Source organism: Mus caroli, unplaced genomic scaffold (assembly GCF_978045245.1).
Source record: "Mus caroli unplaced genomic scaffold, Mus_caroli_1 scaffold_17, whole genome shotgun sequence".
In the NCBI taxonomy this organism is placed as follows: domain Eukaryota; kingdom Metazoa; phylum Chordata; class Mammalia; order Rodentia; family Muridae; genus Mus; species Mus caroli.
The window spans coordinates 7,277,363-7,289,784 of NW_028227272.1; the positions used below are offsets into that span (position 1 = coordinate 7,277,363).

General features: G+C 47.4%; 1 protein-coding gene across 4 annotated transcripts in view; it reads left to right on the top strand.

The window, feature by feature from the left end:
* Clec16a (C-type lectin domain containing 16A) overlaps positions 1 to 12,422 on the top strand; it is a 204,792-nt gene that overhangs the window by 18,811 nt on the left and 173,559 nt on the right. For all 4 annotated transcript variants that reach the window (XM_085832396.1, XM_029470211.1, XM_021184743.2 and 1 more), the window contains exons 3-6: positions 1,864 to 1,997; positions 6,899 to 7,047; positions 10,015 to 10,120; positions 11,794 to 11,917. In XM_085832396.1, the coding sequence (XP_085688522.1) occupies positions 1,864 to 1,997; positions 6,899 to 7,047; positions 10,015 to 10,120; positions 11,794 to 11,917 (513 nt within the window). The remainder of the gene's footprint in view (positions 1 to 1,863; positions 1,998 to 6,898; positions 7,048 to 10,014; positions 10,121 to 11,793; positions 11,918 to 12,422) is intronic.

Consider the following 12,422-nt stretch of genomic DNA (forward strand, 5'->3'; position numbering starts at 1 on the left):
TAAAGGCTATGTATGGTAACACACATTTGTAATCCTTGTGCTTGTATGGTGAGATTAGAGGCAGGAATAGGAAAATCCCTGAACAGTGGAAGACGGGTCAGGTAGCTTGTACATGCAACAACAATGACACCTGTCTCAAACAAGGTAGAAGGTGAGCACAAACACCCAGAGCCTTCCTCTGATTTCCATGTACTCAGCATGGTATATGTATGTCCCAACACAGACATACACACTGGACACACAGAGAGACAAACATCTACTTGAGAGCTTCACACTAGATTACTAAGACACCCCAGCAGCAATATCCAGGCACAGATGTTTGACAGCTTCCTCCATTGGCCACCCAGTGGTATTGAGTGTGTTCATGATTCAGGAGAGCTGCTGCTTTTTATAACCTGAAGCAGGGGCAGACAAAAATAGGTCAGGGGCCTGAAATGCTCTGGGGTCAGTTGGAGCAGTGTGTGGAGGCAGGCAAGCTCCTGGAGTCAGAGCAAGAAAAGAACTGACAGGTTTTAGGGTCATAGTTTATCATTCACTTATTTTATTATTTACTTTATGGATTCAAACAGAATTATGTGGCAGTGAGTGTCAGGCAATTGGTCCCTGTGGAGCTGACAGGTGAGGAGAGAGGACCACCCAGAACGGAGTCAACCAGCAGACTTGTGAGACTGCAGGGACTTTTCCTTTTCTGTCTGTCTTTCTATTTAACCTTCCTTCCTTCTTCCCTCTCTCTCTCTCTCTCTTTCCCCTCTCTCTCCTTCCCCCTTTCTATTTGTCTTCCCCCTCTCTCCTTCCTTCCTCCCTCCCTCCCTCCTTCCCTCTCTCTCCTTCCCCCCTTTCTGTCTGTCTGTCTGTCTCTCCTTCCTTCCTTCCTTCCTTCCTTCCTTCCTTCCTTCCTTCCTTCCTTCCTTCCTTCCTTCCTTCCTTCCTTCCTTCCTTCTCAGAAACAGTTTCCTATATTCCAGGCTAGCTACATTTAATTCACAATGTAGCTAAGAGGCTGACTTTGAACTTCGGTTTTTCTGCCTCTGCCCAAGTGCTGAGATTACAGATGCATGCTTCCAACACTTGCCTTATGTTCTGCTGGGCAAGCACTCTATCAACTGAGCTATATCCCAGCCTTTGATTATTCCAAACTGATCCTGTTCAAATATGTAGAAACAACATCTTCTTAAAGGAAGGTCCTATTTTTAACACACACACACACACACACACACACACAGAGAGAGAGAGAGAGAGAGAGAGAGAGAGAGAGAGAGAACTGAGGTGTGTACCTGGCCAGTGCTCCTGGCTGTGTGTCATTCCAGCACAAGAAAGCAGAAGCAGACCTGGGGACTATAGGGTGCCTCTACCACATCGGTGTCTTCACCTTTTTTCAAGTTCTTTGTCCAGAGATCTGGAAGTTGCACACTTGACAACAGAAGTGAAAAAGCTCTGCTGTCATTCAGCATCCTCAGGCCTTGCAGGGAAGCCCACTTCTTGTGTTTTCCTAACCTTGAATATGGGAGCACAAGGGAAATAGGTTTTGTGGGGAAGCTAAGGATTCTGGTTGTGTATGTGCTGGGGAACGATGCTTGTAGTGCACAGAGTGCTGTGTGGTCACTTAGCAGGAAAAGAGCATCCCTATTCTGTCAGAATCTAGTTCACCATTTCATGTAAGTTTCAGCACCCTGGTCTGCTTAGACAGGAAAAGGAAGAGTCAGAGCGCATGTGTTGTTCTCCGTTGCAGATGGGATCAAGGGCACTGAGACTATCCAGGCAGCCGTCACAGTCTAGTCTTGTCACTGGTGATCTTCATAGGGCGAGCCTACACATAGCCCCTGTAGCATATCACCCACTGACCCTTTCTTGTTCTTTCCCCAGCTTCTTCCTGGAGAAGAATATGTTTGTTTTCTTCTTGAACATTCTGCGGCAGAAATCAGGCCGTTATGTGTGTGTGCAGCTGCTACAGACCTTGAACATTCTCTTTGAGAACATCAGCCACGAGACATCACTCTGTAAGGACACTCCTTGCCATTTGCCTGCGTACTGCTCAGTGTCGGATGGTTTCATGTGTCTGTGTCCCACTCATTTTATTCTGCCCAGGCTTTCTCCCCACTATTCTGGAAGATGGATGGAAGCTGAGGTCAGGGCTGGTTTCTGGTCGGGATTTCTTTTTAGTTTATAGACAGCTGCTGTCTGAGTCTGTTTTCTGTTACCGTAACAAATTCACTGAGACTAAGTAATTAAAAATATTTTTTTATTTCTTATGTGCATGGGTGTTTTGCCTGCACATATATCTATATTCCATGTGAGTGTCTAATGCCTGCTGAGGCCAGAAGAAGGTATTGGATACCCTGGAAATGGAACTAAAGATGGTTATGAGCCACCACGTGGGTTCTGGGAATCAAACCCAGGTCCTCTCGAAGAGCAGCTGGTACTCTTAACCACCAAGTCATCTCTTAAGCTCTGAGAAACTAGGTCATTTAAAGAAATGAGCTTTATTTTGGCTTAAGATTTAGAAGGCCAAGAAGTTCAAAATTAGGTATCCATGCCTTGTGAGAACCTTGTGCTGCTTCAGCTCACAGTCAAAAAGGCTGTGTAAAAGAAACCATGTATTGCCCAGCAAGCACGTGGTAACCTGATTCTTTTTTAATCTGTGAGCTGTACAGAGCAGGTAATCCCCAGTGCAATGCCTCAAGTGTTCCTTTAAAATCCGTATTGCATTTACTTCTTTGCGTGCTTCTCTGCATGTGAGTGTGTGCACACGGCCACACTGCAGAGTGCACATGGCAGTGGAAGAGACGTGAGTGTGTGCACACGGCCACACTGCAGAGTGCACGTGGCAGTGGAAGAGAGGTAACCGTTCTCCTTTTGTCAGTGGAGCTTGGCATTGGTGGCAAGAGCCTTTACTTTCTGAGCTCTCTTGTCAGCCTGCAGGAACTTGCTCTTAAGGTAACTAACTCGTCAAGAGACCTGAGAGGAGAAATTCACAGTGAGAAGGATATTAACCCACTCGTGACAGCTTCACCCCATCACCTAAATACCACTCGTAAGCCTTCCTTCCTAACGTGGCCTCATTTCAGGAATGGAGGTTAGGACACACGACACCTGGGGCACATTAGACCTTAGCTACCTTCTCACAGTACCTGGCCCTGCCTGTGAGAGAATGAAGCCAGAGCTCAACCTCTGCTCTCGCTGACTCCATGGGGCACTAATTCTGTCAGGGGTGGACCCTGACCCTGCAACTCATTTAATCGTAATTACCCTGTCATCACACGTAGTCACACTGGAGATGACATGTGCTGCTTTTGAATATGTTGAGGGTAGTTCAGTGTGGTAGGGTTCCATGAAGGACTACAAGAGGGGTCTCCTGCTGATTGACTCATCAAGGGAGGGAGGCTGCTGCAGCCCCTCTGCGTGGTTCAATTTTAAAGATCTAATGACTGAGGAGTACATAGGCCAGCACTTCTAAGAGCAATGGAGAAGGCAGAGAGGTCTTAGGTGTGCCTCTGCTTCAGTTTTGTTGCCCAGCAAGCAAGAATTTAACTCAGTTCAACCCTCAGCCCCATTTATTCTTCTGAGAGGCAGGGGCTACGGAGGCTCTTGTTATAACTCCAAGAAAGTTTGAGTCAGGGACCCAAAGTAACCAGTACAGCACATCCAGAGTAGAGGAGAGATTTTAGCACAGGAGAATACACTCAGTGATCCTCGGTGTGGTGCTGGCATTTTCTGGAGCTGCTCTTAGTTGTCATAGTCCATCCAAGTAGAGGGAGGCTGCAATCCCCAGGGCAGACCTTCAGCAGCTCATTACCAGACCCTTATCTATGCTGGGACTGAGCCAGCCTGATTTCATTCTGTGCTAGTTACTTACTCCAAATGCAGCACAGTGCAGGTCCTGCTCTTGAAAGCAAGAGAAAAACGGTGGAGCACCCAGAGCAAAGGCAGGTACTGAGTTCTTGGGGCAAATCAAGTTGCTGGGTGGTGGTGACCTTAGCAGTGGCCACTAGGTGGTGCTGTAGCCACAGAGCCCTCCTCCTCCTTCCCCTGACCACAATCTTAACAGATGGTGCTAATTCACATCTCCCTGTGTGGTTTCCCTTGTTATCAGCTTCTGTTTCGCTGGATCTGGAATAAGTGTGGTTTCTGAGCTCAGAGGGGAAGATCCAGCTCTGAGGTGCAGGCTCAGGGATGTTCTGATGCCATTGGGACAATTCTAGAGTCTTGACCTTTTAATATGGGGTCCTTGGAGTTTTATCTTGGTGACCCTTTTGAAATCCATCTAGGGCTAGGATTAACAGTACATCCTTTGAAAGTTTTAGCTTCTTAGTGAAGTACCTTGAAGATCTGATGTAAATCCTTTGAGGTGGCCTCTGCTGTGCAGCTGACATGTACATCACCTTTCAGAACTTCCTATCTGAGGATTTCAGACCTCTAGGTGGGGGCCATTAGCTGTCATCACGGGTCATCAATCTGTAATGGAGAACTTAGCTGCTTCACAAGGCTCTTGTGACCTTTATCCAGTCTCCCCACTTCTCCAGGCATGGCTCCTGGTGACCCTTTCTGCCCTCTGCATTGGTGCTATTTCAGATTCGATACAAAAGTGATCTGACACGTGCATGGCTCTAAAAGGAAGTGGGGGGGGGGGCTGGTGAGATGGCTCAGTGGGTAAGAGCACCCGACTGCTCTTCCGAAGGTCCAGAGTTCTAATCCCAGCAACCACATGGTGGCTCACAACCATCCGTAACGAGGTCTGGCGCCCTCTTCTGGAGTGTCTGAAGACAGCTACAGTGTACTTACATGTAATAAATAAATAAATCTTTAAAAAAAAAAAAAAAGGAAGTGGGAGCAGTGTGGGAGCTGCCTGCGAAGCCCAGCAGACACACACCTCTGCTTTCAGGACAGTTTATTAAAAATAGCTTTTGAGGCAGTGTTCTCTTTGTAGTGTAGTTTGGCCTCAAACTCTCAGTCTTCCTGCCTCAGCTTCCAAAGTGCTGGGATTAAAGGCGTGGGCCACAACACCCAGCTCTGCTTCAGTCTCTGAGTGCCACCATCACAGTGTATGTATGCCATATGCCCCGCTGCTTTTATTTTTACTTTTTAGTTTTAGTGGGGGAGTCATTGTAAAACAGTAGAACATAATCACAGAAGTGCAGTCAGGTGCCTGTAGCCTCCCACCCTGCACCCAGCCATGCAGGCCGTCCTACTCACTCTGCAGTTCCTGCATGTGACTCTCCCTGATCTATAGTGATATTAAATGAACCTGACTGTGGGCATCTAGGTGCTTTCCAGGTTTTCACTATTACGCTATTACAGGGAGGCATTGCACAGATGCTACTGTTGCCTCTTTGTTTGGTGACCTAAGTAACAGAGGCCCAAGAGACCGAGATTACTTACTGACTCCCAGGTTTATTATAACAGAATACCACAGAATGTCAGCCACAGTGAGGGGGTAGTAGAAAAATCCCAGCCACATAATGGGCCCCTTTACTGATCCCTAACCCCCACAGAGCCTTGTAGAGGACTTTAAAAAGCCCCTGTGAGGAGCAGATGAACCTTGTGGCTGTCCCAGGTGTAGAATGTAGCCAGACTTTCTTCACACACCTTAAGCTGCTAGCTTTTGTGCCATTTGTGGCCCCAAAACAACTGGCCTATAAATACAGAACTCACTCAGATGTCCTAATTTCCTTCTCCTGTTCCCATTGCCAGATCACAAGTGTTCCAGTTATCAGAAGCACCTAAGTATTATGTTACATGGTAAATCATAGGTGGATAAGTAAGGTGGGGACAGTTTTTAAAATGCACTAGATAGCAGCAAAGAGGGGGAGGTAGTGTGGCTATGACAACATTCAGACGCAGTGATGAGAGAGACCAGACACTGACAGCCTCATCCTGTTTCTATGACAACACTCAGATGCAGTAATGAGTTCGGGGCCAGACACTGATACCCTCATCCTGTCTGACTCCTCTGTGTAAGGTTCACAAGCAGATGCACAAGTCTATAGAGATGGGGTTGGAGTGGTTCCCTGCCTTGAGAGAAGATGCTGACAGGGCAGGGGTATGAACAAGCTTCCGAAGGAACTGCAGACACACCGGGCCTTAACTGAGTGGGGCCTGCACAGCATACATCTGCATCTATTTCCCTTAAGCAGACACCTGAGGCTCACATGCTTGAGTGTTAAATGTGTGTGTGCAGGAGCTTGAGGTTCTATACAGTGCCATGTCCACATATAGCAAGCTTACCTGGAGCACTTGTGACCATGACTTACTTAACAATGTAGTCAAGATTTTTAGGCCCCACCCCCCTCTCCTGGCCTCACTTGGAGCTGGTCCCAAGAGCTGCCTCAGGTATCAGAGACACAAGGGCAGTCTGGCTGCATTATCTTTCACCATGGTGATCACTAGGGTTGGTTTAGCTGATCTTGCTGGCTAGGTTAGTTCACTATCTTGGGTGTATTCCTTCATAAGGTATATGCTCGGTTGACATTGCCAGCCTCCCCGACAGAGGTCAAGGGTGTGAGTAGTGCTGTTCCCCTTAGAACCAGGTAAGTGTTGGGGAATTAGGACCTGAGGTGGTTAACCTGATGTTAGACACATGGTGGGGATAAAGGGATTCTTATGAGATTGTCAGTAGATAGAGATTGGAGACACATGCAGCCCTTTCTGCTATTCTGATCTGGGCTAGCAGTGAACAGAAAACATGCTTGAGTCTGTCTCTTTGGGTTCACAAAGGAGGCCACAGGCTCCTCCCTGGGAGGGCCTGGTGGGCCTGTGTAGTGTGTGGGTTCTTTGACAGGTAGAGGTTAAGCCGCTCTTTGTGCTCGCTGGTGGAGTTGTGCTTGTTACTCAGCGGCATTTCCTGTGCTGGCGTTTCCTCCAGCACGGGCTCACCTGTTGCACCTTGTGTTCTCTCTCCTAGATTATTTGCTGTCTAATAACTATGTCAACTCCATCATTGTGCATAAATTTGACTTTTCCGACGAGGAGATCATGGCGTATTACATATCGTTCCTGAAAACACTTTCACTGAAGCTCAACAACCACACTGTCCATTTCTTTTACAATGAGGTGAGTGGCGCCCAGCAGGTGTGTGCGTCAAGCTAGTCCAAGCGTGGAGGCCTTTGCTCTACAAAGCACTTTCCTAAGCACAGACTTTGGCATACTTAAATAAATTGTTTTGTTTTAAAATATGTGGTGTGTGTGTGTGTGTGTGCATGCACAGGGGCATGTGTTCAAGTGTGTACATGTGTGTTCTGGGTTTGTGGGGCCAAGCAAGGGCTGTAAAATTCCTACTTTGTCCCTCTCTGGTTTGTTCTTTTGGATCTCTTCCTGGACCAGGAGCTTGTTTGCATCTTGCAGGTAGGCTGGCAGCCAGCAAGCCTAGATGACCTCCAGTCTCTGCTTGTCTCCATGGTGGGGTTAGAGGCATGCCAGGCCAGGCCAGGCTTGTTAGGTGAGTGCTGGGACTGGCACTCTGGTCCTCAGAACTGGCTAGGAGGAACCCCACAAACTTTTTACTCTTTTCTTCTTTTCCTTTTGATTTTTGAGACAGGGCTTCTCTGTGTAACCTCTGTTGTCTAGGCACTCACGCTGTAGACCAGGCTGACCTCAAACTCATGGAGAACCACCTGCCCCTGTTCCCAAGTGCTGGGACTAAAGGTGTGCACCACCACACCAGACACAAACTTTTTTCTTTAATTGAACAAATTTTCTTGCTATTTTAATGTAAACTTCAGCTTACTTGGCAGGGAGGAAAATGTCCAGAGGTTACCTTGTTGGAAACAACAGAAACTCCATTTAGGTCCAGCTTTTCTGCTCCTTGCAGTGTGACAAGAGAACTTGCAGGCCTCTCCGAGCCCCCTCCTTTGAGAAATGAGGTGCTCTGGGTTTGAGGGATTCACTAGATGAGATTCTAGCTTCAGGGTTGTGTGAAGTGATAGACTCGCACAGCTCTCCTTGAGGGGTTAGGTCCCTCCCATTCCTGGGAGAGCTACTCTTACAGCGCCAAGGAGCTTGAGATTAAGGTCAGTTTAGCTCATATGCTTAAAGTACAAATGGCAGCTGCGCTCTGCCTCACTTACGTGCTGACTCACTGTAGGAAGGGCCCAGGGTTTTCCAGCTTCCTGCTCAGTAACTGCAACTGGCATCTGCTCAAGGCTTGGTTCCATGTGGCCGTGTGATTGCCAGTGCTCCAGATATCATTCAATCACATGCTGTTGTCAGAATTTCTGATACCATTTCCTCTCTCGTATCCCTTTTGAGAGAACTTTCTTAGAAAAGTCTGAGAATTCTCCCTCAGACTTCTCCCCATGTCCCACTGATTAGAGTCGCACCAGTCTTCTCAGTGTGTTGGACTTCAGGCTTGGCTGACTAGAGCTATTTTACTCAGTGCCCCAAGAGGCTGATGTCCTCTGGAGGCTGGAATGTGGCTGGAGTGTCTGCTTCACTGTCGTGGTGTTTAGCTGAATCTGGTTATGCGTGGGATACCACAGCTCCTGTTCAGGGGCCTCTTCCCAGGGCTGACTTCTCTAGAGTGAGTCACCCAGCAGACCACGGTAAGCAGTGATGCTATCCATGCCAGCCTTGTGCCACTCACACTCACTCACTCACATACACGTGCACTGCGGCTGTCTGTGCTCCATGTCACACACTTACTTCTAGCATACTCTTTGGTCACACAGGCATGATCTGCCTCTGTGGGCGGATCCAGCATGAGTGTGACACAGGTGGTGAACATGTTTGGGGACTGCCTTGGAAGCTAGATGTCATACAGCCAGCTGCATGTCATTTGTGTGGCAGATATCACCTAAGTGGTTGTCCCACATGCTCAAAGCCTGTTTTTGAAGTCAGACCACAATCCCAAACTTTCTGAGTTTGGGCAAAAACCATCCATCAACTCTCGTTGTATGGCAACAGTGAACCTTGATTTTCATGATTCATTAGTCTCTCAGAAGGAAATGCTAGCCAAGGGCCAAAACCATGAATGCACTTGAGAAAATAACATGCTAGACTCCTGGTCCTGGCGCATAGTAGGTGCTTGATAAACATGCCCAGGGAGCAGCTTTCACGCAAAGGCTCCCCATGTGGAAGAAAACCCGGAGCAGAGTGAGGGCCAGAGTGGTTTTTGCTCGGGTGCCTTCTGAGTCGGAGTGGGAGGGCAGCAGTCAGGAGTCTGGAAGAGCTGCACATCCCAGAAGCCTTGTGGACTTTTTGGTTTTTGTCTGTGTTTGTCTGAACCAGGTTAGTAGTTTCCACTTTTTAGATTCATACTTGATTGCCAGTCCTCAAAATGAATTGCTCTTATAATTGCCCTGTTGTTATTTTGCGTATCCTCCTCCATTCCAGGAAGGGCTAGCTTAGAGGATCTCTATCTACCATCCCCTCTCCTGAGCCACTCACACAGACTGGGTCCCTGAACGATATAGGAACATTGGCCACAGGAGGGCAGCAAAGTACACTGCCAGGGCAGTTTTACTCCGTCCTCTCAGGCTAAGGCAGTGAGTCTTGTTCTGAGCCATTTAATTGGTTCTCTTTGTCCCCTTTTAACAGCAGGAGACACCTAAGACCCTCTGCCTCCCTGATAATGCTACACTTTTAGTGTTTCCAAATGGAGAATGGTATAACCGCCAAGACATGCTTGAACCTAGTCCAACTTGGTCTTTAATCAGCCAGCTGTGACATAAGTAACTAGCACTCTTCTGCCGCGGGCCAGGCAGAGACTGGACCAGAAATGACCTCACTTTGTCCTAGAGGCCAGGGAGTGTGTGCTAGTACCCCAGTGTTATAGGTGGGGTACTAGCACACACTAGAAGAAGTGGACTCAGAAATCCCTCCTCACACAGCTGAACATGGAGGCCAGCTCAGACATTCTGTGTACATTTCTCTTCCCTGGCTTCCTCACCTCCCATCATGGTGACATCTGGTGTGTTTTACTTTGGTTTTGTTCTGTTCTATCACAGTCTGACACATTTCAGAAAGGTTTGGGAGCAGGTCCGTCTTTGGATTTGTAACTTTTGGGACCATTTTTTGTTTTAGCACACCAATGACTTTGCCCTGTACACAGAAGCCATCAAGTTCTTCAATCATCCCGAAAGCATGGTTCGAATTGCCGTGAGAACCATCACCTTGAATGTCTACAAAGGTAAGTTTCCTCGTGCACTTGGGCTTCAGGTCATAAGCCAAGTGCTGGCTCCCAAGCTCACAAACACAGTTCCAAGTTACTGGAGACCTTGCCTTAGTATGAGCAATGGCTGCTTGTCTGACAGAGACTTGCAGGCATATCACTGTTCCTTGTGGAAATCTTTGAGCTGTATGCTCTAGCATTGTTCCCTGCTGCTGCCCCACGTTAGTCTATCCCAAGAAGTCTTTGAGGGGTTGGAGTGGCCATAAGCTAATTAGATAAAGTAAAACTGTCTTGAAAATTTTAGCTTTAAATTTTTGTGTTTTGGCTTATAAAATACAGTTACAGTTAATGCATGAGAGCATTTCACATCACAAGCAGCAGGAGGCAGTATTGTATTCCCAGCCAGCCACCAAGGCCAGTGTTAACAGTCCTTCCTTCCTTCCTCTCAGATGTATGTAATGCTCCATCCTGTGTCCAGTACAGCGTCTTCCACAAGGCCTGCGGGGCTGGCGTACAGGCTGCCTGCCTGCCTGCAAGGTTTTGGAGCTGGAACTGGCCCTCTTAAGACAATCCCTAAAGGCTGATTAATTTCCTTATGGAAACCACAGTGAAGCTGGGCCTCTAGTTTCTTGGCCATTCAGGGGCTTTGACTTTCATGAGTCAAGGTGGTATTACTTGAGATGCAATACCAGTTGAGTGCCAGGGAAGGTCACCTTAAATTTAATTTAAGAGCTTTTTCTCAGAGCCTAATTTGGTCCAGCCAGATTGCAAAATGAGAGTCTGTAGACACAAACCATCCCTCAGACACATTTTAGTTGGCTCAGATGGAAAAAAATATACAGAACATCCAGGAATACCTTGTCTTTAAAAAGAAAGTGTGTGTGTGTGTTTGCTTTAAAATTTAAAAATTTGGAGTTTTTACAGTGTGCATTTCTGACTTGAAGATGTGCATTTGGGTATTCAGGGCCCACACTCCCATGGGGAATTAAGTGGTTAAAGGCTGAGAAGCAATTGTTGCTAGGGCTCCAACCCCCTATTTGCTCTCCCAGCCTTCAGACTTGGTTCGCTGTGCAGCCATTGACCTGGCAGACTTCTGAGTTTGCAGCCTTGGCCATGCACAGTTGGTTCCACTGTCCTATGCTCTGTTTTCTCTTGCTCTCTTCTAACTGTGTCTTTTGGTTTAGATGCCTCCTGACTAGGCTTTGTCCTTCTGGGCCGCTGTCTCACCTTCCCAGTTCCTAACCCTGTTAACTGTTGTCTGTTTTTGCCTTTCCTCCAATGCCGATTCCTGTTCCTTATTCCAGTGTCATGTAAGTTATTAACCTCTGGTTTTCCTCTTTCTGAGCTTGCCTTACGAGTAAATGCAGGAGAGTTGGTTTGAGGGTGCTGCATTCTCAGTGTAGTCAGGCCTTGTCCTTGCTGATGTACAGTCTCTCCAGTGCACTGAGTGTCCCTCCCTCAGTTATAACAGTAATGACTAAGTGTGTTAGTTGAGAGAAGAGCACCAGCACAGCTTTGTGTGATAACTAAGATAAATATTTCCAACTATTTTCAGGAAAGACAGAGTCTCAGATGGTAGCAAGGTGTTTCATGGTGATTTTTGGTTTGTTTGGGTGTTTTGTTTTGTTTTTTTAAACTGTCCTTGAATTATTTTGGTGGCTTACTATCTCTTCTTTTGTGCGTCCTCTTAGTGGATAACCAGGCCATGCTGCACTACATCCGAGACAAAACCGCTGTCCCGTACTTCTCCAATTTGGTCTGGTTCATTGGGAGCCATGTGATCGAACTTGACAACTGTGTGCAGACAGATGAGGAGTAAGTAGTGTTCCAGCTGTCTCATTGGAGAACAGGGTGCTGAGGATGTGTGTTTCTACCAAGCAAAAGTAGAGAGGAGAGCAGCACTTGTGTCTACGCAGGCAGTCAGGACTCCAGGCTGCAGAAGGCTCTGCTCCCCTGTTTGGGGTGGTGGGAAGTTGGAATTTTCCCATGTGCCTCCTTATGGGCTCTGGAGCAATACTGCCTCTAGCTGGGGCTGTGAAGCTGCTGATCAGAAAATGAGGGTGTGTGAATCACCAAAATGTAGTGGATGGGTGACTTGCTAAAGCCCTTGCCTCACAAACCTAAGGACCTGAGTTCTATCCCTGGAAACTACATGGAAGTGCAGGGTCCAGTGACTGAAAAGGCAAGTCTCTGGAGCTTTTCGGCCAGCTAGTGTACTTGGTAAGTTCCAGACCAGTGAGATACCCTGTCCTTCACAAAAGACAGCACACACAGGCACCACACACAAACACATGCACATATACTGTACCCTCTTTCCACA